General features: G+C 39.3%; 5 protein-coding genes across 10 annotated transcripts in view; 3 read left to right on the forward strand and 2 right to left on the reverse strand.

The window, feature by feature from the left end:
• The window catches only part of Pkcdelta (Protein kinase C delta), a 37,089-nt gene extending 32,927 nt beyond the window's left edge, over positions 1 to 4,162 (forward strand). For all 6 annotated transcript variants that reach the window (XM_028310583.1, XM_028310584.1, XM_028310579.1 and 3 more), the window contains 5 exons: positions 4 to 158; positions 1,486 to 1,624; positions 1,991 to 2,179; positions 2,783 to 2,923; positions 3,468 to 4,162. In XM_028310583.1, coding sequence (XP_028166384.1) covers positions 4 to 158; positions 1,486 to 1,624; positions 1,991 to 2,179; positions 2,783 to 2,923; positions 3,468 to 3,617 — 774 coding nt within the window. In that variant the 3' untranslated portion in view covers positions 3,618 to 4,162. The remainder of the gene's footprint in view (positions 1 to 3; positions 159 to 1,485; positions 1,625 to 1,990; positions 2,180 to 2,782; positions 2,924 to 3,467) is intronic.
• A 559-nt stretch (positions 4,163 to 4,721) lies between these two features.
• Positions 4,722 to 10,776, reverse strand: LOC114357117 (uncharacterized). The gene is made up of 7 exons (XM_028310590.1): positions 10,322 to 10,776; positions 10,050 to 10,245; positions 9,744 to 9,827; positions 9,178 to 9,343; positions 7,667 to 7,968; positions 7,211 to 7,332; positions 4,722 to 6,952 (listed from the first exon to the last, which is right to left on the reverse strand). The coding sequence occupies exons 1-7, from the start codon at positions 10,520 to 10,522 to the stop codon at positions 6,740 to 6,742; spliced, it is 1,284 nt and encodes a 427-aa protein (XP_028166391.1). The 5' UTR covers positions 10,523 to 10,776; the 3' UTR covers positions 4,722 to 6,739.
• A 373-nt stretch (positions 10,777 to 11,149) lies between these two features.
• On the forward strand, positions 11,150 to 17,570 carry LOC114357108 (pre-mRNA-splicing factor ISY1 homolog). Its single transcript, XM_028310577.1, has 7 exons — positions 11,150 to 11,318; positions 11,411 to 11,433; positions 12,625 to 12,788; positions 16,026 to 16,229; positions 16,567 to 16,716; positions 17,173 to 17,264; positions 17,370 to 17,570. The coding sequence occupies exons 1-7, from the start codon at positions 11,316 to 11,318 to the stop codon at positions 17,529 to 17,531; spliced, it is 798 nt and encodes a 265-aa protein (XP_028166378.1). The 5' UTR covers positions 11,150 to 11,315; the 3' UTR covers positions 17,532 to 17,570.
• Positions 12,875 to 16,019, forward strand: LOC114357107 (uncharacterized). The gene is made up of 2 exons (XM_028310576.1): positions 12,875 to 15,061; positions 15,167 to 16,019. The coding sequence occupies exons 1-2, from the start codon at positions 13,624 to 13,626 to the stop codon at positions 15,772 to 15,774; spliced, it is 2,046 nt and encodes a 681-aa protein (XP_028166377.1). The 5' UTR covers positions 12,875 to 13,623; the 3' UTR covers positions 15,775 to 16,019.
• Positions 17,571 to 17,957: 387 nt separating the features above from the next.
• On the reverse strand, positions 17,958 to 25,812 carry LOC114357109 (putative tyrosine-protein phosphatase auxilin; the record flags this gene model as incomplete). Its single annotated transcript, XM_028310578.1, has 5 exons — positions 17,958 to 19,988; positions 20,374 to 20,535; positions 20,954 to 21,149; positions 24,820 to 24,976; positions 25,620 to 25,812. Coding segments are annotated over 5 exons (816 nt in total), but the record flags the coding sequence as incomplete, so codon positions are not given.
• Between the last annotated feature and the right edge of the window lie 511 nt (positions 25,813 to 26,323).

Consider the following 26,323-nt stretch of genomic DNA (forward strand, 5'->3'; position numbering starts at 1 on the left):
CAGTCTCACCTGTTCTTCGTGATGGAATACCTGAACGGCGGTGACCTCATGTTCCACATCCAGCAAAGTGGCCGCTTCCCGGAGTCGCGCGCGCGCTTCTACGCCGCAGAAATCGTGTCGGGACTCAAGTTCTTGCACAAGAGAGGCATTGTTTACAGGTAAAGTTGTTTACTTTTGCCTAATAGGTAAGGGCTTTACTTTAGTCTTTAATATTGGCGGTAAAGTAGTTTTAAATGTGTCTTATTTTTCTCTAATTAAAAAAGTACCTAGGCAGACTATCATATTAAGCTCCCATATTTGGAAAACAATTTGTAGTTAGATAGGTTGTGTCACTGCAATTCTGTAAAATACTATTGTCCTGTTTACAATTTTCTGTAAAATATTCATCTGGATGTTATGAAAAGAAACTTAACTTAGTTATACCTACGAATGGAGAAATGAGGATGCCTACCTAGTAATTCAGCTGTTCATTCAGATATTTTTTATGACTTGTTGTTTTTGATCTTCGCACCCAAAGTACGTGCAGTAATAGTAAATATTAATAGATATGACCTTGCAATAGATTGCTTCTTTGTAGACGTGTTACGTGACTCGCATTTCAAAACATGACGAATAGTGTTGTTTTTCTGCGTATGTCACAAATAGGCACGCATTTAGATGATTTTATCATGTACAGTCAGCGTCAAATAGTTCGTGACACCCAAAGTGTCCAAAAAGTTGACAACAAAGACGCGTTGCGAACTTTTTTGCTACTTTGGGTGTCACGAACTACACGCTGACTGTATTAATTACAAAGTATAATCAGGCCTGCCCCCCTAGACAAAACGCACTTTTTGATCGAATCGAAAATCGAATCCGTCAAAACTCCATACAAAAAAGGGGGTTTTCGACCACTTTTCGACTGGTTTGCGATTATAATTTGCACTTTGTCTAGACCCACGGTTCATCTCCGCGAGTTTACATCGAAAACAAAACACGCACGATGGCCCACCTACAGGATACTATTCGACAAGGCCTCACATACGAGCGAACATTGACTCACGCACGCGTATTCTTGTGTATGATGGAAGAAAATAAAGAAAATGGTGTACTAAATACTGTGCAGTATTTAACTGCCTAAATAATAATAAAAACACAGATGTACTTTTTTAAGTTGCCTCAAGACACTGAGAGGTAAATAAGTAGTTAATATTATTCATGATAATTCATGCTAAATCATGTATTTCCTCCGCCATTTTCCGCAGTTTGGCACCTCACGTCACATCATTTTACCGAAGTCAGCCCTATAGCTTCGGCGCAGTGCCGATCACTGACGTTTGTCAACAAAATGGTGCTTGACTCTTGAGTCAGGCTAAATTACACCATATTGTTAATGACATTGAGCATACATTTTTTTAAATACCTTCGCAAAGTAAAACTTCTGTACGTAGTACTTATTATTATTCTGTGGTATAATAACGAAACATGAGTGTTTTTTACCCTCAGGGATTTGAAACTGGACAATATCCTCCTGGACTTTGACGGGCACGTGCGTATAGCAGACTTCGGCATGTGCAAGCTACAGATTTACTTGGACAAGACCGCGGACACGTTCTGCGGCACCCCCGATTATATGGCCCCTGAGGTGAGGACTAAGGAAACATTATTAAAGTCATGTTTGTAACTAGTAGACCAGAGACATTGTGCCCAGCTCCAAGAAAAAGTTTGCTACTTGCAAGTGAGGTAGTTACTACGAGCATCTAATAATAATACCTACCTAGGTGTCATGTATGGCGTTTCTATAGGGGTAATTACGGTTACATGACACAAGGTCTACTAATGCTACATGAATCGATTTTGCTACGTAACGGAAAGGAAACCTTACCTACTCAATGTCATTCTAAAAATATATTGACTATTGGTTTAAATGTTAGCTAAGTTAATAACAGTTGTTATTACTTTATTATTACCCGTCCTTTGGTTCTCTATAACTCTATTAAATCCCTTGCAGATAATCAAGGGGCTGAAGTACAACCAGACGGTGGATTGGTGGTCGTTCGGCGTACTGCTGTACGAGATGCTGATCGGCCAGAGTCCTTTCAGCGGCTGCGATGAAGACGAGCTGTTCTGGTCCATTTGCAACGAGATGCCGTCCTACCCGCGCTTCCTATCGCAAGAGGCGCTCACCGTACTCACGCGGGTAAGAAGCAGTTTCTAAAGTTAAATAAAACTTTCGGAATTTTGCATTCTTTTTCTTTCAAATAAAATTACTATTTAACTAGCGGTCCGCGACTTCGCACACGTGGATCCCTTTACCCTATTAGAGGTAGAGTTTTGCAAAGTCCCGTCTTAGTGAGCACCTTACGTTCTAAAAGGGACTTGCAAAATTTGAGACTCCTAGCACTTGTAGTTTATGAGATTTCATGATGAGTCAGTCACCTTTCGCTTATTAATATACAGGGTGTTAGGTAAATAGGTATATGAGCCGACACTAGCCCATGTTAACATGGGCATCTAAATGGTATGGTGAAGTCAGAAATTTGATATCATCATTTAAATTATTTAATTTCCACACTAAATAAATTTTATAAAATCCGATTTGTATGAAAATTAAAATAATTAAAATGAAGATATCAATTTTCTGACTTCACCATACCATTTTTATGACCATGTTAACATGGGCTAGTGTCGGCTCATATACCCATTTACCTAACACCCTGTATATTGTAAACAAAAGTAAAACTTTAAGCTCAACAAATGTTGCCTAATGAATACATGGCTTTATGGTTATTTTTGTTCCCAGTTGTTGGACAAAGACGCGCGGACGCGGCTGGGCGGCGTAGAATGCATGCACGGGGACGTGCGGGACCAGGAGTTCTTCCGACCCATCCACTGGGACCGCTTGGAGCGCAGGGAGCTCGAGGCGCCCTTTAAGCCACGAGTGGTAAGTACAGCTGGCTACTTGCTTGCTGTTGTTGGATAGAATTGGGTGGACGCGGCTGGGCGGCAGGATTAGGAGTTCTTCACACACCCTTAATAGTTTCTGAACCAGCGACTTTTCGTGTGTGTCAGAATGGACGGTCACTAAGTACCCATATTTTACATCGAAACAAATTTAAATATTGCTTCCCAGTTGCTACTAATCGTTAGATAGTTGCTACCCTCGATTTAAAGAAAATAATCTACTTTCGTAGGTGACGCGCCATCCTAGCATCAGAATGGCTGGTCACCTATCCAGCGAAAACAAACTGCGCTAGTTAAAAGAGTTTGTTTTTAACCAACAGTTGCTACTAACTGCTACCTTCATCCGGAGATTTTTCGGGAGGCGTCACGGGTTCGATGCCCGTTGCTAAATTAGACCGTTAGTCAGGGAAAAGTAATTAATTATTGTCTGGCGTCGCCACTAGGATATAAATAGGTAAGGCCTTTCATGAACCAAGCTTGTTAATTAAATTAAATTAATAACAATTTCTTTTACTTACTTCCAGAGGCACCCGCTAGACACGCAGTACTTCGACCGCGCGTTCACAGGCGAGCGGCCGCGGCTGACCGCCGTAGAGCCGCACGTCCTCCGCTCCATGGACCAAGAACCCTTCAGGGGTTTCTCGTACACGAACCCCAACGCCACCGACCGCTAAAACCAACCCTATTCCTTTAGGGTGGTAGTTCGAATTCGCTCAGCTAACGACGGAGCCCCAGGCGAGTGTAGTTTGTTATACCACGCCTATAAAGCTTCGTGATTTCAGCTCTACAACGGAGCTATATGAGGCGGGTGAAATGTTAGCGCAAGGCGAAGATAAGTTGATAGAATTGAATTTTTCGCACGCACGAAAAACATTTAATTCGAGTAGTTTAACGAGAAAAGTTGTTGAAATACCCTCCGCGGGCGGATCAGGTTATTATTTCATTTACAGATTACTATGCATCAATTTCATTTCATAGGTCTGTACTTATTGCGTGGGTAATATAGTTGAAAACGTTATCATTAACGTCATTAAATATTTTTTTGTAGATTGCAAAAACATTGTAATTATTGTAAATCGTTTTTCAGCTCCTTGTGTTATTTGAAAGCTGAAAAAGACATCTATCAGTAAGCTAATTTTCACGTGTAGCCTATGAATTTTAATGTAAAACAATACTTATAGTTGCATGATACTTTAAAGGAACATCAGTTCCTCATCTAGTCGTAAAATAAAATTAATAAGTACCGAATCATTGCTTACGGTAAGTATTTCATTAGATAAAAAAATAAGTGTGAAATGTAATAGTGATTTAGCAAAATGTTAGTTTGTCAAAGAATCTCAGTTGTTGATTTAATCATTGATTTAAAATTATATTCAATGTTGTATCTTGCATATCACGAAAGTTCAAACAAAAAGTTTCGTTACATATTACATTGTTTGTTATGAATAAATTACTTTAATAAACAGCTGTTCGTTTTATTTGAGAGAAAGGGAATATAAATGATACAGAAGACATAATTTACCCACATATATTGCAAACTTAATATTGTGTCATATTGAATAATAAATGTACTATTATCACTTAAAACAAATATTCATAATAATATGTATTTCATATCGAGAAGCTATTAAATAACATATAGTAATAATACGATGACGTACAATCAGCATCACTAATTAATGGTAACTTATTATATCATAAAATATCTCATATTTCATACGCAATAGCTTATTATCAATTGAGTATCGCTTAAAATATAGCTTATTTACCCCTTAATAAAATTAAAACAGTTTCATAAGACGGTTTAATATTGATCTTGAATGTAGAAATCAACATTTGATAGAAATTGATATGCCATCAAGATGAACCGTTTATAGCACTGTTTCATTTTTTATTTAAAGTGGGTTAATCTAACAACATCGACAAGCTGCAACAAACACATTGATATAGTACAATGTACAGTCAGCATAATATAATAATAGTAACAAATTAACTAACATATAACACTAAAAGTAGGTACTTAAATGCAGATCCATATCTTAAATACAGTGAACACAACTATTTACTAACCAACCATACAACAATAAAAGCATTTGAAGAGGCGGAAAACAACGTCCTAGTTTATATCGTGGTCATACAGATAGTGTACACAAAATAGGTTTTAATATGAGTTGTCCTGAAATGGGGACAAAGGCTACGGGGTTCGTTGGGACTTTTGTTATAAATATTTGCATTTTTTTGCTATGCGCCTTAAAAATAGTTATTAATTTTTCTCCCTGTATCTACCAATTTTAAGCAAGGCTACAAGTTCCAACGAAACCCACGTGGAATGTGGTCAATTAGGAATAAAGGACGAAGCACACTTATCAACCCGGAAACGTAACCGTATCAACTCGAGGCGGTCAGTATTTTTTGTATGAAACTCTGAACTGCAACGCACTTTTATCCGCACGTAACGAAAATGTTCGCCTCGCGGGGAAAGGCGATACGTTGTTGATCCCTTTTCGGGTTGATAAGTGTGCTATGACTTTAACTCAGCCTATTTACTAAGAAGTATAAAGTGCATATTCTTGCATCTATTTTATCAATTCGCGTTAAAATATTGTCATAAGCATTAATTCTAAAGTATTTCGTAAACTCGTAGCTGCACACGGATAACAATAATTTAACATTTGTTATGTTGTATAATTTAATATTCGATACTACGTTAAAACTAATGGCAAATGAGAGTGCCAGTAGGAATCACAGATAATGAGATATTAAACCGTCATACATAGACGGACTAAACAACAACATCAAAAATTTAAAACTACTTCATATCAGCGACACAGATCATATCTTACTATTTACTAACATTCATAATAGAATGCATTTCTTTAAAATACAGAAAACGGTGCTTTTTCACGGGCAATTATTGTTTTGTTAAGGACAGGTCTTGGAAACATGAAGACTTCATTATTTACAGTAATTGGGGCAATTTATGAAATCAATGCTTCCCCCACCCATCAAAACGGCCGGGCTTGCAGTGCGGTTCAGTTTCAGTTAAAAGCGAGACAGAAGTAGAAAGAAAATCGATAAAACCCAACCAAATGGATAGTAGCCTTTTAAACACAAAATAGAAACAACACACACAATAGAAATCAATATTAAAGGGTTTCACTAACTAATGTTGAATTAAATTAGAAACAATAGTATGTAGACAATGACTGCAATTTATTTATATTGCTCTAAATTCATTACCGAGCTATTTTTGGGAAAATAATTGCCCGTGTTAATGCGCCCGTAAACACTTTGCGAAGGTGATATTTGTATTAACTAAGTAGACCTATTGTGAGATACTTTACTTATCTATGACCGTATTCAATAGAATAACACGGATTTTCGGCAGAAGGGCAGACAGCTACCCCGAACAATGTTATCCGAATTTTCGAATGTTTCCATCCCTCTCCAGCATAGCGAATTGCATGCATGATCCACAGTTTATAAGTATATCAGAATAACAGATAGTTATATTTATTTCACTATGGTACCCAATCGTGAACCAAAATCGGTTCGCAACACACAAACGATAAGTAAATTATAAAAAATAAAGTGGTCCCTAGTCAAAAAAAGGTTGACAACCACTACTTACTATTTAATACATTAACAATCTACGAATAGGTCAGTAAACCGATACTGCATCGATTACTTAATTATGTCTACGTTTTACCAGGAAAGATTGAACACAAAATTAGACTTAATCTTTGCTGTGGACTTTCGTTTACCTGGTCGAAGCTACATCCACTTTCCAATTCTATCAGTGAAATAGCCGGTGGTGGAGGGTGACCTGGTGGATGCGACTGCTAGTGACTATGACGAGGATGTGCCTCCCTTTCATCTCCGCCACCTCAAGGAACCTCACAGACGGGTCGGCATTCTCGTACGAACCTAGACTCTGCACGCTCAAAGTTACCTCAGGCTCCAAACGACTCATCTGAGTGAAGAAAAACTCTGGATTGAAAATATCAACCTGAAAGCACAAGCAAAAACTATCAACAGTTGTAAATGGATTGACCTATTTAAATCCTGGTTCAAGATTAAACTACTGCATTGACACTGCACTAGCCAGCAATCGGTGTCGCAAATTGACCTTAATAGCAAAATGGGCTACAAAACGACCAATAGAGCAGGGAGCAATACGCAAAGTGTACCTATAGGTCAGCTATACGTTTCTAAAGTTAGATAAGCTTATACTGTACCACTATTAAAAAAATTAAATTATATTTACCTTTCCAGACTTATATCCAAGTATAAGCAGGTTCCCGTGCTTCAAGGTACACCTCAAACCTGGACACTCGAAGGTCCAGTAGGACCCATTGTAACCTACGCGTTGTGAGTGGCAACTGGGCACTGTCGAAATTGATAGGGGTTTTCATTTGTGACATATTTTCGAAAATACCCATTTTAAAGGTTTAACGAATAAAGAAACAAAAATATTAAAAATATAAGTAAGTACGTGTTTTAAGTCGGTTTTTAGACCCTCAAACAGTAACTGTCGACAAAAGATCATTTTGTCACATACCCCTAACCCCTTGTATATCATACAAACCTCTAAAAGGGCTTGATGCAGAATGTGCACTTCACAAAATGTGCACTTTTCTATACAAATGTAAAATTTGTTTCCATAAAATTACGGAAAAGTACCCCATTTTAGTAGACCCCTATAAAATAGAGAAATATTTACCTGTAACTATAGCACCATATCTCTCATACAATATCGATTTCGACGCATAAAATGGCAAGTCAAAGATAACGCTGGTCTTCGTTTTAGAGATCAGCTTTAGCTTGATATTTCCGATGTCTGCCATCAACATGCCCCCCCAGTTGAGCAGTGCCACTATGTCGTCTTGGTGTACTATGACGTCAGTTATTGAGCCATAGCCGAAGTAACGGCCAACCATAAGCGGCATCCAACTATTGTTATGCCACTTCGCCACGAATATAGTAAATGCCCATGTGGTATAATAGCAGCAATTGTCATATATCCTAAAAAACATATATTTTTTGTGTCGAAGTAAAGTTTAAAGTACAGAGGGTGTACCAGTGTACACGAAACAAACACAGTTTATCACGTTGATATTGGCTTTTTGCTTAAATGTACCATACGCGAATCATGCACCATACGCGAATCAAAATCTCATATAATATTGCTACAATTTGCGTGTACCACCACCACCCCTATTTTTTACGACTGGAAAATGAACCCTTCAGTCTACTACCACCTTCTAACTACTACAATTCGGGAAGTATGTGATGTTATTCCTTGATAACATTTTTAATATGCTACTGATACCAGTTGGCGCCATTGTCCAGTGACAGAAACATACGCGCCTGTGGCGCCAATTAGTATCGTTAAAAAAACTGGGATTAAAGTAAAGAGGAAGGTGAAAATATTGCCGCTCACAACGCCTAGGTTACAGTGGGTCCTATTGGACCTCGGAATGAGGGCTATTGTTTTTATACTTGACAGTTGGCACCACTGGCGAGTGACAGGACCTTACTCTCTAGTGGCGCCAACCCGGTGAGTGCAAATGCGATAGACTAGTCCTACCGTTGCAGCGCTCATCAGTTGGCGTCACTGTCTTAGCCACTAGCAATGCCAGGGGCTTACTATACAGTGGCGCCAATCAATTGGTGAGAGCTAAAACGATAGCCCTCATTAGTGAAACATTTTGAAAAGGGCTTCGTTTTTGAGATGACCTGTTACACACATATACCTACTTAACCTGTAATCAACCAACTTTATGACCTAGAACAGACTCCAGTTTAAATTCAAACAGTATTTCATGCACTAATTGTCTACAAGTGTTAATAATAAAGGTACCCTTAACGAAGCCTAAAACTACGCATTATTCTATTACTAAGCAATTATAAAAAAGTGCGTGTGTAAAAAGGCGAAGGGCGTGATAATAATTCTATGTTAATTTGCTTTGCAACAAAATAAATTCGCATGTGCGTGTCCCTGCACTACATAAGACATAAGGCACGTGCGACATACGCGCAATACAATAAAATGTTTTTTTTTATAACTTTTAATATGACTTTACGTGATGCAAAGAGTTTTCACATGTTAATAATAATACATAGTATTTGGCTTCATTAAAGATTTATCTTACTACCAATACCAGTCAAACCCCTTTTCAAATCTGCTAATGATCAGTCAAAATGTATGTTGTGTGAGAAATTGTATGCTACCTGAAAAACTTTATCTTGGCATTGAATCTTAGTCTGTCATCCAATGCATAATTGGAATCACTATGTTTCCCATACAAGGTCATCTCTTCAGAAACAAAATGTTGCATGTCAAATGTAGTATGTTCAATTTTGACAAACATATAATCATTTTCATCAAAGTCTAAACCTGAAATAAATTTATAAATTGATAATAACTGCATCAAGTGATTTTATTCTACCTTAAGGCAATATGTATGTAATATACAAGAAACAAAAACAATAAAAACTTAATAAAACTTCAATTAACTAAGGTATCATGTAATGTGCATGTTAAAAAATGAAGTTGAATAAATATTTAATTTTGTGTTTTTAATATTGCTTGCAGTTGTGTGGGTATGTGTAAAGTTCTTTAATAATTTTAATGATCTGTTCACTACAATAACTAACAACTTTTAAAAGAATAATCTCTCATTTAGCATACATTTATTGATAAGAGAGTAATTTCGCCATAGCAATTTATCCTGAAACTGTTACTAGGCAAGCCTAGTCAATAATATAAAAAGGCTTTATAATGGTTTTATACTCACATTTGACTGCCAATGTTTTTAACAGCTTATGAGTGGGCAGATGGTAATATCTCACATTCTTGTTTGTAATCACAATCAAGTTATCTGAAAATTAAAAAAGCAATATAGACACTAGTTGCTGCTTGTCACAAGTTGCTAGTTGACCAGTTAAGGATTCAGCTTAGGTGTTGTACCTAACTGTAGGGAGGAATTTAATACACACTGTGTATACAAAAAAAAATCCTTATTAGATCATATTATTATAACTTTATCTAATTAAAATTAAAGAGTACTAAATTCATCAAATTATTGAGAAAAGTTACTTACTTCTGTATACATTTATATTCAGCACTTCAGTTATATCATAGGTATAAATATCTTGTACTTGAGTAAATTTTATGTCTTTCCAAAGACACATATTGAATAAAACATCTGATATTGTTGGTAGTTTACATCTTTTTCTAAAAGATGCTCCGCCATCAGAAACTGCTATCTTAAGGAAAGTGTGGAGACCAATACGATGCTGTAAATTGGAAAAACTAGTTAAAGTATGTATAAATAAATCATCTCATTTGTAAAAGAAATAGACTGCCACTTACCTTGATAAGAGAAGATGCAATATCAAACCATTTTTTGTTAACACACATGCAATTGATCAGGGTTTTTGCATTAGTCGCATTATTATGGGGATTAAAATAATCAAATATCATCAGAAGAAGTTCAGGTGGGCAGGCATCCCAGCTACTTTCATCAAAATCATCTACCGCCGCAGCTCCAGCCTCCACATGATCTTGCTGCATGATTACTTATATTTTAAAGCTATTTTAAACCATTTGATACTTAAAAACCCAACCGACGGCTACTATCACTGCTACACCAAGAGGATGTAATCTGATGTACTGGTTTTATTGAAGTAGGTTTGCTCAGAATGGGGGTACTTTATAATTTTCTTCTGCCGGTGGTCCAATAAATTCATGTTGTTCTAAAATAATATTTTCAAAGCAGAATTCCTCAAAATTCAAAACAAATCACAATTTTGTAACAAACTTTTACTCTGATAAAATTTGACAGTTTGACTGACACAAGTGACACATGCCAAGCATGACATTACAGAAATTAGATAAAATCGATATCAATTAATCGTGGATAATCGATACTTAAAAGTTTTTACTGCACCGCTATGCACTGACCACAGGGTCCACAGGAGTAACGAAGTCTGTTCTAATTTTTAGGTCTTGTCCTGCTGGGTGTCTGGATCATGGATCCTTTTATCATTAGATTTGTATTCATCTGCACTATGATCTCTCTCTGGTGACTCTTCTCGTTTTCCGCTAACATTATTTGTATAGAAACGATCTCTCGATTTCAAAATGTCTGTATAATCTGTGAAAAAGAACCTTAACTGTCAAAATTATCAAAACGTCAAAACAAAGTTTAGCTTTTGGTTTATTTTGAGGTTATAAACATTACGATAAGTTTTTTTTAAGTTACAATTGGGTAGAAATTAATTTGTTTGACTGTTTTAACGGTTCATATTGTGCATACAATAGTGGTTTAATTGTGCTCATAATATAGGCATCAGATTTTACAAAAATGGTATGTAAGATGTTGTGAAATTCTATCACATTAACATTAAACGTATTCGCATTTTCTTACTAAAATCACTTATTTGTTGTTATTTATTTCAGGCTAGGAACGCAGAAAAAGCTATGTGAGTATAATGATAATGATAATAATTACTTACCTCAATAAAAATAATTATTGAGTGAGAGTCACTTGATTTATCTCTAATTCATATTTACTAAAACCACATATTGAAACTTTAAGTTATTGAGAATTCAATACATATTAGAAATCTTTAGAAGTCACAAAAAATTGTTTCACTTCTGAAGCACAAATTTATTTTAAAGTATTAAACACATATGTATATTAAATTGTTATAAATAAATATGCACTACAGCTCTTTTCCAAACTAGTGTTTGCTCTGTTAGCTAGCACTATCTTACCATCTTAAATGATTGAGGTCAAACATTCAATCGGTTTGAAGTTAACTTGTCAGCAAAATGATACACAATGGAAAACTATTTTTAGCATACATATATCTGATGCGCCTGCTTCTGTGTGTATGAGTTAAAAACCATCATTGATTGCTAGAAAAGACACTAAAATATTTTTTCATGGTCTATCTAAAATTTTTGAATTACTGTTGGAGTTGATTTCAAATTGGAAAAAAAACTTAATTCTAGGAATTCAGTGCTAGAGGTTGCAGGTTTTCAATCTATTTGTTCAATCCATGCATCACCCTCTCTACAAAACATACAGAAATAAGTATTGCATATTGAATATTTCATAGTACTTATTATTATTCTGTGGTATTACCTTGTTTTCCTTCCTGTCTTTTTCAACTTAAAGATTATTTTAGTATCATTATGTGTAAAGTAAAAGGCTAAGTAACTTTCGTTATGCTGATATGGTAGGTGCCCCTCAGTATACAAAGTGAATAATATCCTTGGACATTAAGGTCCTCTAATTAATTGGACATCTTTGATGAAACAAAATATTTCACCGTTGTTTATGGTTTGTATTAATTGTACTTTAATTGTTGAGTTATGACCTTTATTCTTAGGTTTGTATTATTTTCTATAGTCTGGTCGCCGAGCACGTAGAATTTTGTCCAATGACCCCAAGCTACCTATCCTCATCGCTCGCGCGTAATTATATTGCTGTCGCGCTCGCACACTCACTGCTGCCGCTCGTCGCACAGTCGCGACAGCAATGTAATTATATTTATAGCCACGATAACCGAACGGTGAAGGGGTCGGAGTGGCCGACTCGAGATCGGGGTCATTGGATAAAATTCTACGTGCTCGGCGACCAGACTTTAAATTTTCTTTGTCACCAGGACGACACTAGCGCGGTGGCGCGCGGCGCAAGTGCAAGAGGCGGGCGGGCAGCGCGAGCGCAGGCCGTACCTCGCGTCAGAGTGCAACGACCTCCCGCAGGCTGAGAAGTGGCGGCTACAGATCGTCAGGGAGATCGCAAAGAAGGTGGCGCAGATACAGAATGGTGAGTGACTGTTAAAAGTCTAGTGCCCATTTCACCATCAATCCCTAATTTTTAGTGCCCCCTATGAAAACCAAATTCCTGATAAATCTATATCTAATTACCATAGGGGTCACTTAAATTAGGGATTGTTGGTGAAAACGGGCATAGGTTTCTTTTACACAGTACTGTTTACTGTCTAGGCCAGGAGTTCCCAAAGTGTGCGCCGCGGCGCCGCCCTGGTGCGCATAGAAAGTAAAGAGGGGCACCGTGAGTCAATCCTTAACGTTGCGTTGGCGCTTGGAAACCGTTGAAACCCTACCCCTCCCATATCTGTACCCGCCCGTCTTTCGACTGTATCTTTTTCAAAAGGTAGGGCGCCGTGACAAAATACTTTTGTAAGTGCGCCGCGGAATGAAAAAGATTGGGAACCCCTGGTGTAGGCTCTTTTTATGCTCAAAGCGCACTTAAAATAGAGGTAGGAAAAGGCGGCCTGATCTCAATGCGCTCTTAAAAGAGATGGGCGGGAGAAGGATAAGTTAAATTGCGGGAGTTTGCGAATTGCGGACATGCTACTATTTTTATTTTAGCTTAAGCAAACTTGAAAGCTTATTATACTCGTTAACTTATACATCCCTTAATCCCTTACATTTAAAGCAACCGCGCACAACAAGTGTGTGAAGAACTGGTAGGTATTTGAAACTTTTATAACTAGAAAATATCCAATATGATTACAAAAAATTCAACTATTTATCCTTTAATCTAGGTGGCTATGACACATTTTCAAATATGGCCCAACATTAACAAGTTCTGTAAATTTTAGTTTGATTCCAAAAGTAGATAAACCAGCCTAATCATTATGGAAGAATCAGAAATAGTGCAATATCCGAAAGAGCCTAGCTTAAAGTCACAAAATGATCCAAGTATCAGATCTCAAGCAGCCTCCATAGTACAAGAACTTGCATCAATAAAAGAGTCACCGTTACGATTACCTACAGGTTCTTTACAAAGGTCTCCAATAGTGTCTCCTCCGAAAGCAATGACACCGCCGGCACCCATCGGCTCCATTCAAAGTACAAGTTCCAAACAAGGATCCTTGAAAAGTGTAAGAAGTTACAAAAGCCAGTCGCCTAAAAGCCCTTCACCTAAAAGCCAGTCACCCAAAAACTCGTCACCTAAAAGCTCGTCACCCCTACTACAGCCTGAACAGAAAAGTCTAAGCGCAAAATCGAACAATGACGAAAATATTGATGATACCATTGCAACTTTTGAACCGCAAAGTCAAAATATAAGTGAACATATTGATGAATTATCAAATACTATTAAAACACTAGCAAAAGATCTCAAAAGCCCACAGTCACCGAAATTATCTACAGGCAGCAACATAGACAAAATTGCTGAAATGAGCCAACAACTGACGAATGAAGCCAACGCGCTAAGAAAGTCCATCAAGAGTCTGTCGCAGGATATTGCTAAAACCAAAAATGAAAAGAACATAAACGTGAATTTCCCATATCATCTATTCTTAATAGAAATTGTTGTTAACAAGATTCACATGAAATGCGAATGTTTTGAAATAGATTACAATAATTTAGTAATCTCAGCTAGTTTTTTAGGGAAACAGCCTATAGTGTTGTATGATCCCTTTTACGGAAAAATTGAGAATTTCAGTAAACTAAACGTGGGGAAGTCTACTCTTTTTGCTATGACCTACGACAAAATATGTTGCATTAAGAAGTTCGACATCATAATTCAGTTAACGAAACAACCCCCGTGTTCGGAATGCGTCACGAAAATCGGCGAAACTCGCATGGACTATATGAAAGAATTTGTTACCCTGAGAGAAGACCTCTGCAAGAAATGGTCGGAAGAGAAACCAAATGACAACATACAGTGTACAACTTCCACGCAACTATCTAAGAACATGTATTACTTGTCATGTAGTGATGATGAAACTCATGATCCTATAGGTATCATTGAAGTTTCGGTGCGCATGTCTTTTCTTGGCAAAGAGATCACTACAGCATTTTGTTCTTCACCAAAACCGCAGACTGCATCTTTTTTACTAAAACAAGATAACGGAATGACTATGTATTCGTGCCAGAAAGTAGAAATGGACGAACAAGGGAAAATTCTTCTGGATGAAGATGTTATGACAAAAAAGGGATCATCAAGAAATGTTCCAAATAGACATGGCAGCAGAAGATCGGAGAGTCCGATTTCTCAGCTATCTAGTATAGAATCGTCAAAACGTTCATATTATGATCGAAGTCCTGTAACGTATCCAAACAATCAAGGTATTTAAAATCCAACATAACGTAATTTTCAATTTTCTAATCACTGTGAATGTGTCTGATTGGTCACTTTGAAAATATTTTACTGTAATGTATTTTATCTTTTAGATGGAATGCCTAAATATGACGAAATTTTCACCAAAATGAATGCCAATGAGCTCAAAATAAGGGTTCCTAAGAGTACAAAAGTAGAGCGAATGGGAAAATACGATAAAATTCAAGAATTGTGTTCCTGCGAAAGTACTCCCTACAACACAGGGGAACAAATACAATTCGAGCTCCCAAGAGATGGCACATATCCTAATAAATATGGAACTCACACTTCAAATCTGAAATACACATACACAGGCTGTGATAATCGTAAAAATGTTGATAAAGACAGGAAAATCATAAATGTCACTCCAAGTAATTGTCCAGTCCCAGTTTATATGGAAAAAATGGTTCATCCCAATAAGGATGTTTTCATATTGAAAATTGGGAAAAAATTAGAAACGAAGGATAAAAAGACAGATCTTGAAATAGAATTTGTATCCCCAAAGGCACCATCTGAGCAGCCAAAATCTATTGATAATGCCCACATTTCACAGCAGTGCAGTACTGGAGAGTTGAAAGATGGTAAGCCCGCAGGAAACAAGAAAAAAGTAAAGGGGAAAGGGAAAAAAGAAAAGTCGAAAAAGAAAGGAAAGAAAGCAGGAAAAGCCAAAAAGAAGAAATAAGTTTATCTATGTATCAGTATCAGTATCAATAGCTATTCTATTACATACATGGATTGAAAGAGATGAATTTTATTAAACCGTATCCGATTTGGCCATGACCATGAGTCTTTAGAAATAAAGTTTTACGTTATATTCTGTGGTCATTTATTTGATTTGCGTGAATGTTCACTACAAACAGGTATCATTTGGAGTTTCTTTTTGTTTCCAAAGTGTCCCATAAAACTTTACCGTGATTTTTTTTTTCGTTCTAGCCGGTCTTGGAGAATTTAGGATAAGGGATTTGAACGATGAAATCAACAAACTGATGAGGGAAAAACGCCACTGGGAAGTTCAGATCAAATCACTAGGAGGGCCTGACCATGCGCGAGTTGGACCCAAAATGTTGGACCAAGATGGAAAAGAGGTGCCAGGAAACCGAGGTTACAAATATTTCGGCGCAGCCAAGGATTTGCCTGGTAAGTTCAACTCTTATAATTCTATCTACCACTGTGTGGTGTCCCCATCATAATATTATTAAAGGCCTCGATTAGATTAGGCCATGAATGTCCAATGAAATGGATAATACATTTGATTCGCTTGACATAATGTTATCAGAACTGGATACCACTATATGGAAACAGCAACTTACTGCACTTTTCAAACAAAAAAAAAGTCTGCTAGTTCTATTAGCTTAGCGCCAACATTCCAGCAAAACTGCAGCATATCTAAATTCTATGATCTAAATCTATTCACTTTTTCCAAGAATACAGGCTAGGAAACAACTATTTATCACCTAATTTATTCATCTATCAGGAGTCCGCGAGTTGTTCGAGCAGGAACCGCCGCCGCCGCCGCGACGCACGCGCGCAGATCTAATGAGAGACGTCGACGCGGATTACTACGGGTACCGGGACGACGATGATGGCCTACTGCTGCCCTTGGAACAAGAAGCGGAGAAGGATGGTAAGAGCATAACAATGAAGGCTATCGTTTTTATACTTAACAGTTGGCACCCCTGGCGATTGACAGCACCTTACTCTACAGTGGCGCCATCTTGATGAATGCAAATGCGATAGTCCTCCTACCACTTTAGCGCTCACCAGTTGGTGCCACTGTCTTCGCTACTAGCAAGTGACAGGACCTTACTCTACATTGGCGCTAACTGGTGAGCGCTAAAACGATAGCCCTCATTGAATAGTATAGCGATTTGTACTAACCAGGTGGCGCCACTGGCAAGCAAGCCAAGTTACTCGAACGAGAAAAATACTTATGAATACGTAAATGTAAATTGATCACTAAAAACTTGCTAATAAAGGTTATCGCGTTCTTACTCACCAGTTGGCGCCACTGGTGAGCAAAGTCACTTGATGAAACTTCTGCCATTATGTAAATAAAACATTTGTTCTCTCTTTTTCTCAGCAATAGCTCGTGCAGTGGATGAATGGAAGAGCAACAAAGAACAAAATAAAGATCAAGATTTACCAGAAGAGGAAAATATTTATCCAGAAGACGTAAGTATAGATAAAAAACTTAATTTTGTCTATGGAAGTCTCAAGTAATTTTTCACGGTTTCTGCTCCACATCATTGATGTCTCATAACATGTATTTCTCCATAGCCTGAAGACCGAAGAGTGGAAGATGACGACCTTAGCAAAGCCGGGCTGACGTCACACGTGGCGGTGCCATCGCAGAAGGACGTGGAGGAAGCCCTGCTCCGACGGAAAAAGCAGGAGCTGCTGGAGCGTTACGGATGTCTCGACGTCAAAATGGAGAGCTGACGACGATCATAAACTTAAATATAGGCTATTTTTACTGAACTAAATGTGTTTCTTTTGTGAGTGTAAGTAACACCTACCGAACTTTTGCTACTTGATGTGTCGCTTGCGATGAAAAATACGGATTAAATTGCTCGACTCAGTACAAAGGTCCCATATTTTTTATTGGAGCACTAATTTTACGAGTAGTTCCTCAAAATTACTATAGGTCGCGCAACGAGTAGAAATCTAGCGTAGTCGGTAAGAGCGAGATAGCTAGTGTATTCGATGTTTAGATTTGAATGTGTAATGTACTGTTAATGGTCTGTATTTAAATATTACATCAGTGTGAGTACGCGCTCTCTTCAGCTTTCGTTGAGCGACCTATAGCAATTCGGTAAGCTACCTAACAGATTTTATGACTTGTGGTGATGGAATTAAAGACTCAAATCCTCTGCAATCTCTTTATTTATATTACTTTTGTCTATGTTTGGACATTTTTAAGCAAAATATACACAACAATAGTGATACATACTAAGTACATCCAATGCAACTAGGACTCACTGGCCTGAAGTTATTATACATCATATTCATAAATATTTAATATAGGCCAAAATTATATAAAACGATTGCACCAAAGCTACATAATAGTTCAATAATTATTGCCTATTTATTTGAAGACTGGGTTGCCTGCCAGAATTATTATGATTGTTAAATGGGTACAAAAAAGTGTACCTAATCTACGTGAAAATTACTTCTAGTTAAAACAGGAATGTACAAAATTAACGATAAATAAAATAAGCTCTAAAGATTACATAGCATTATTGAGGAATATTAAGTCTGATGAAGAAAGTGATTGATTAAGTTTACGTCACTAAATTGGTGTTTCAAGTAACTCTGAAGTTTTTTATCCTTTTTTGACAAGACTCAATATTCTACAAATTATTTCCAATAGCAAAATATCCAAGAACTGAAGTTTATGCCATCAACGAAATCATTATTAATTATTTATTTATAATAATAAAAATAAAACACATCAATAGAATTGAGTATGTAGATCAACTACTTTATAAATATACTATGGAATATATCAGAAATATAATACATTGCTTCTATTTTCTAATACTCTCGCCACTAAAATTTGCATCATTTATCTATTTATTTAATAACTATGAAACGTGTGTACCAGAATCAAAATTTTATACCCATAAAATCCGATTTATATATTTATAACATCTTACGCGATTATTATATTTTATAAAAAGCGTCTGTTTGAATTGCTTAAACATAAATTAAAATTATAATAGTACACATTGAAATCTAACAGACAATTAGGATCAGCATTCCTTCATCATTTTCAGCAACCTTACATAGATAAGTTTCAAAAAATGTACTATTACTTCGCTGCCAAACTGTTTTGAATAGTGATTATTTTAAGTAACAGCGCCCAATAAAATAGTTATTCAATACGTGATACTATTTTAATGAAATTTCAACACTAAGCAAAGAAAGGTATGATTTGATTTTAGTGGTTGCAAGAATTAAGTTTGAGCAAAACTCAAAAAGCAAAAATATAGTGTTGTATCGTTGCCTTCACTACGCTTAAAATATTATCAAGATTAAAATAACTATTCTATATCTAGTTACGATAAAACGTTTAACACCAATGTTGGGATGCTGCTTTTAACAATTTTAAGCGATAACAATTTCGAAACCTGTTATACAAGTGTTCTATCAGTACATAATATTTGTGTCACTTCGAGTATCAATTGAGATTTTTATAGAACTCGAGTCCGGACAATAAAGAAACAGGAATGATATTGGAGAATGAACAGTGTGCGCATTCAAATTAATTTTTATGAGTTGTTTACTATGCAACTATTACCAGTACGAAGAATTAATAGTGTTATAGACGACCGAAAGTATTACCTTTCCACTTTCCACACAATTTCACAGTGCAGCAGTTACATCACGCTGAACCACTAACTATTAACACGCTTGCGAATGTCATTGACCAAGGAGAAAGTTCGAAGTTACTTTTGGATTTATAAACATATTATGGAATTGTTATTACTTATCATACCACTCGGTTTATAAGTCAAAGTTACACAAATATTTTTAGAAGACAATAAGTGTAAGGGTCGAGCATTCAATCATTTCCTTTCTTTCTTCCTACAGTTACCCATATCTTTATTTTTCCCGAGATGGATTAAGAAATTGAGGGAAATATGTTCGATTAGTTCAATCACTTTTTAAAACGACTCCAGTATATTCAACATTCTTGCTATAATTTTCACTTTGATCAAGTTTAATGATTGAAGCTCGGTCCTAAATAACAACTGACAAAGTGTCATACAAACGGAGTAAAGTGGTTTACTGGAACAAGTTCTGCTGCTTCGCGTCGTTTTCGAAGTCGCTCCACGCGTTGTTTAGCTCCATGAATATCATCTTTGCTATGTTCTCATTGGGAGTGCCCATTTGCTGGAAAGGTGTGTTTAAATCAATGATCTAATATCCGGAGTTTAGAAAAACTGTCTTTGCGTGGTATAGCAGTACAAACGTTTCACTTGTTAAGAAATTATGCTGATTCACATGCAGTTACAAGTACTTACAAGTTTGCTAACTATCTTAGGTTGACTAAATAGGGCTCATAGGACTATATTGTGGTGTAATAGTTATGATGGAGCTCAGACAAAGAAGAAGACCTTTCGTGCGTTTCAGGCATTGGTGGTTGGTGAATTTATAATACGAGGCAAAAAAATTTTTTTAGAGCTAGCCTTGGAAATAGATTAAATATTGAAAGGAAATCGAGTAGGTAATAAATAAAACTTGCAAGTTGAGTAAGTTTTTATGATTGTTTAGTTACCTTATCAGGGTGCACAGCGAGGCAGGCCTTCCTATAGTTCCGCTTGACGTGGTCGGGCGTGACGAGCTGCGACATGTCACAACGCGTCCAGCGGCAGTCATCCCACACCACCGTGTGGAGCGAGCAGAGGAGAGCGCGAATGTTCGCTTTCTTGCCTTCCGTCTGGACAAACGCGTTCATTAAATTACTGAATTATTACTTAAACTATTACGTATACGTAAGTCAAAAGGATTCTTTACGGGGTAGACTAAAGGTCGCTGATTGAAATCCGGCTCGAAGGACCAAACGCTACAGAGTGGACTTTATGAATTTATGAGAATTCGGAGCTGATTAAAACTAGGAGCGTTAATAGGAGAACAGTAGATTGTAAGAAAAAAGTGTCAAATTAAAAAAACAAAATACAAATCGTAGCATAGGATGTGCCAGGTTTTTTTAATTATTTTTTTTACGATATGATTGGTTAATGATCAAATATGTTGATAACATAACAGACTATACTGGTTTGTAGAAAACTAAATAAAACGTCAAAGTTTTAATCGACTAATAATATTTTTTTTTATTGACTCCATTGTTTACTTACCCAATCCCGAATCTTGAGTTTCTCCGGGTCCATATCCTTGGCCACCTCCTCGCGCTTCATAGCGTTCATGGTCTTAGGCCCAGCCTCGCGCTTGGCGAAGTCGTACCCTTGGCTGCCGAGTAAATCGCCGAATACGTCCCCAGACTTCTTGGGTTTCTCGTCCGCTGGCGTCTTGGCTGGCTCGAAGTGCTGACGGCTGGTGAGATAAAGCCTTATTATAATTTGATGTTGTAATATTGCTTAGTGAAATCCGAAAAAAAATAATCGTAAACGGTAGTTATCTTACTACACTCGCGAGCAAAAGTATGAAATCACTTACATGAAGTTGTTTCCACGCGATCTTGTGTACTAACGAATTTGTTAGGAACAAAAAAAGTGGCACCATTTTAAAGATTAAACTTTTAGCTTTAAATTGATACCAAATTCATTTAAATCACACCAGTATTTAAAAAGATATCCCGGCTGATGTGAAGAAGTAACGAAAAAGACATGTATGAACTGTTTGATACGTCGCGAGTTGCGGCCTATTACCCCCTATAAAAGCACGCGTTTTCGGATTTTTGCTTTCACACGTTGATTCATACACATCTCCGCTTCTTTTGACACTTTACCTGAGATTCTACACCTTCAGAAGCAGCACGAATCGTTGCACTATTGCAAGAAGGGCTCAGGCAGCGGGCTGTCGCACGTCGGCGCCACATAAGCCAGTCCTGGGTTTCGAAAGTTTTAAGACGCTTTCGGGAGACTAGTGGCTTTATCCCGAGACCAAGTTCTGAACAGCGCCGGCGCACATCGCAGAGGGAAGACCGTTTTTTTATGTCAACCTCTCTATGAAATCGTCATTTGACTGGAATCGACGTCCAGTAAGAGCTCAGAAATGTTCGTAGGATAGCTGTTAGCGAGTAGACAGTTTGTCTAAGACATAAGCAATAGAATTTAACTCCAAAAAGGCCTGCCACAGGCTCGAAACTGACGGCAGGTCACCGATAAGCACGCTTTCAATTTGCTCGTACACATCTCGATGTTAAGTCGAGCAAGCCACCCCCATAAGCCACTGTTTCAGCGAACCAGCACTGCACAAATCGCTCCTCAGGCCGCCTATAAACCCGACCTCTTCGACTGCTGCCCTGCAAACACAGTTTGCATTCATCGGAGAACAGAACTCGCCTCCATTACTCGCCTTCCCATCGAGATGTGTACGAGCAAATTGAAAGGGTGCTTATCGGTGACCTGCCGTCAGTTTCGAGCCTGTGGCAGGCCTTTTTGGAGTCAAATTCTATTGCTTATATCTTAGACGAACTGTCCACTCGCTAACAGCTATCTTACGAACATTTCTGAGCTCTTGATGGACATCGATTCCAGTCAAATGACGATTTCATAGAGAGGTTGACATGAAAAAACGGTCTTCCCTCTGCGATGTGCACCGGCGCTGTTCAGAACTTGGTCTCGGGATAAAGCCACTAGTCTCCCGAAAGCGTCTTGAAACTTTCGAAACCCAGGACTGGCTTATGTGGCGCTGACGTGCGACAGCCCGCTGGCTGAGCCTTACTTGCAATAGTGCAACGATTTGTGCTGCTTCTGAAGGTGTAGAATCCCAGGTAAAGTGTCAAAAGAATCGGAGATGTGTATGAATCAACGTGTGAAAGCAAAAATCTAAAAACGCATGCTTTTATAGGGGGTAAATTGGCCGCAACTCGCGACGTATCAAACAGTTCATACATGTCTTTTTCGTTACTTCTTCACATCAGCCGGGATATCTTTTTAAATACTGGTGTGATTTAAATGAATTTGGTATCAATTTAAAGATAAAAGTTTAATCTTTAAAATGGTGCCACCTTTTTTGTTACTAACAAATTCGTTAGTACACAAGTTCGCGTGGAAACAACTTCATGTAAGTGATTCCATAGTTTTGCTCGCGAGTGTATAATCTTGTAAGGGTGAGTTGCACCACCTAACTTTGACCGTAACTTTGACGATAACCGGTGTATTTTGTATGGAGTTTGACAGAATTTTGATGTTTGTCAAAGTTAAAGTACGATGGTGCAACCCAGCTTATGACTGGCGTCTAAAGACATCGATATACGTAATTTGGCCGCAATGGCTATGTAGTTATCACAGTATAGGCCACGCCCACTAATGAGGGCTATCGTTTTTATACTTAACAGTTGGCACCCCTGGCGATTGACAGGACCTTACTCTACAGTGGCGCCATCTTGATGAGTGCAAATGCGATAGTCCTCCTACCACTTTAGCACTCACCAGATGGTGCCACAGCCTTCGCTACTAGCAAGTGACAGGACCTTACTCTACAGTGGCGCAAACTGGTGAGCGCTAAAACGATAGCTCTCATTGTATCGTGGCGCCCATGGACACGGAGCCGCGCTCACACTAGATCACACTACAGCAGCCCTGCGCTCTAGTTACAGTCGCTACAGTACAGGCGACTGACCTGTAGTCGGGCTGGTGCGCGGGAGTATGGGCGGGCGAGGCGCCCACACTAGATCACACTACAGCAGCCCTGCGCTCTAGTTACAGTCGCTACAGTACAGGCGACTGACCTGTAGTCGGGCTGGTGCGCGGGAGTATGGGCGGGCGAGGCGCCCACACTAGATCACACTACAGCAGCCCTGCGCTCTAGTTACAGTCGCTACAGTACAGGCGACTGACCTGTAGTCGGGCTGGTGCGCGGGAGTATGGGCGGGCGAGGCGCCCACACTAGATCACACTACAGCAGCCCTGCGCTCTAGTTACAGTCGCTACAGTACAGGCGACTGACCTGTAGTCGGGCTGGTGCGCGGGAGTATGGGCGGGCGAGGCGCCCACACTAGATCACACTACAGCAGCCCTGCGCTCTAGTTACAGTCGCTACAGTACAGGCGACTGACCTGTAGTCGGGCTGGTGCGCGGGAGTATGGGCGGGCGAGGCGCCCACACTAGATCACACTACAGCAGCCCTGCGCTCTAGTTACAGTCGCTACAGTACAGGCGACTGACCTGTAGTCGGGCTGGTGCGCGGGAGTATGGGCGGGCGAGGCGCCCACACTAGATCACACTACAGCAGCCCTGCGCTCTAGTTACAGTCGCTACAGTACAGGCGACTGACCTGTAGTCGGGCTGGTGCGCGGGAGTATGGGCGGGCGAGGCGCCCACACTAGATCACACTACAGCAGCCCTGCGCTCTAGTTACAGTCGCTACAGTACAGGCGACTGACCTGTAGTCGGGCTGGTGCGCGGGAGTATGGGCGGGCGAGGCGCCCACACTAGATCACACTACAGCAGCCCTGCGCTCTAGTTACAGTCGCTACAGTACAGGCGACTGACCTGTAGTCGGGCTGGTGCGCGGGAGTATGGGCGGGCGAGGCGCCCACACTAGATCACACTACAGCAGCCCTGCGCTCTAGTTACAGTCGCTACAGTACAGGCGACTGACCTGTAGTCGGGCTGGTGCGCGGGAGTATGGGCGGGCGAGGCGCCCACACTAGATCACACTACAGCAGCCCTGCGCTCTAGTTACAGTCGCTACAGTACAGGCGACTGACCTGTAGTCGGGCTGGTGCGCGGGAGTATGGGCGGGCGAGGCGCCCACACTAGATCACACTACAGCAGCCCTGCGCTCTAGTTACAGTCGCTACAGTACAGGCGACTGACCTGTAGTCGGGCTGGTGCGCGGGAGTATGGGCGGGCGAGGCGCCCACACTAGATCACACTACAGCAGCCCTGCGCTCTAGTTACAGTCGCTACAGTACAGGCGACTGACCTGTAGTCGGGCTGGTGCGCGGGAGTATGGGCGGGCGAGGCGCCCACACTAGATCACACTACAGCAGCCCTGCGCTCTAGTTACAGTCGCTACAGTACAGGCGACTGACCTGTAGTCGGGCTGGTGCGCGGGAGTATGGGCGGGCGAGGCGCCCATGGACACGGAGCCGGGAGCCACCGGTGGCGCCGCGCCAAGTACGCCCAGGTCGGCAAAGGGGTCCTTCTTGGCTGGCTGCGCTTGTTCTAGCGGCACACTGTGCGGTCGCCCTGAAAGGCAAAGAAAACGGAGCTGTTCAACATCAAGTATTATGTCAAGCTGAAACGGTATCGAGATAATATGAAAGACTGATACTGAGCCCCGATTACGGTAATTTTTAACGTCTCCAATCCAGACGCGCTTCATCGATTCTGCGATACGATTGGTCAAAACAGCTGACGTACGCTGTTTTTTTTTGTGTTTTGACCAATCGTATCGCAGAATCGATGAAGCGCGTCTGGATTGGAGACGTTAAAAATTACCGTAATCGGGGCTCTGGTCTTAATATTAGTAACGTAGACAGCCAAATACAAGAGTAGGTAGGACCAAATACAAAATACATTGCGAGTTAAGATATTCGAGACGGAAGAGGTAAAACAACTGCCACATGACTGACACACATTAACTCTGTCCTATAAGCTTCGATACAATCTTGATACAGTTATGATACATTTAATTTTGCTGCAGTCATGTTGCAGTAAACGCTATACAGTATCAATTAAGTACATTACTATCACAGCGGACAAATTAAGATCTGATATTCTGATCAATCAATTGCCAGCTTACTAACTTTTCATAATTTGTAGTGTCGCATGTTTGTTCGTTGTCGCAGCTTCAAGCAGAATTGGGCCCATGGCGTTTTACTTGACTTACCTTCGTCCTTGATTTGTTGTGGCGTTAGCAGCGGCTCTTGCTTGGGCAGAGGGTCGTTGAGGCCGAAAGGATCGAAGTTGAGAGGGTCGCTGGAGTTCACGTTGGGCCTCTCGCTTGCCTCAGTCGGAGGAGCCGGGAGGTCGCCGAATATGGACTCCGTTGGGAAAGGCTGCTGGAAATTAATTGTTATTACCTATTATACAATGACTTTTTTTAAAATAAAAAAAATGTGTTTGGTATTTCATTGCTGTGAAGATTAACCAATAATAATAATACTACGTATGTTGCAAAAAGAAAAACGTGGGTGGTATCTGTTTGTTGAGAAAAGTAGTGTTACCATTTTCTAAATAAATAAAACACTACTTTTCATACTGATTAATTTTAAGAAATACTCTATGACGATGACAATTATGAAAAAATGAAAAAAATACAACATCTATTATTCGTTTGAAAATTATAAATAACTTGAAAAAATCGAACTGCCTAAGGCGGGAATTGAACCCACGACCTTCCGCTTGCCGGGCGACTGCTCTTCCAACTGAGCTACTTAGACACTGGATGAACCCGTCGAAATTTTCAAGTGTAATACGCTGTTACGGCCAGCGTTTGTTTCATCAATGTTGAGTATACCTACCCTACAAACTACTGTAGGGTAGGTATACTCAACATTGATGAAACAAACGCTGGCCGTAACAGCGTATTAC

This window comes from Ostrinia furnacalis, unplaced genomic scaffold (genome assembly GCF_004193835.3).
Source record: "Ostrinia furnacalis isolate ACB-3 unplaced genomic scaffold, ASM419383v2 OfSCF3032, whole genome shotgun sequence".
Lineage (NCBI taxonomy): Eukaryota > Metazoa > Arthropoda > Insecta > Lepidoptera > Crambidae > Ostrinia > Ostrinia furnacalis.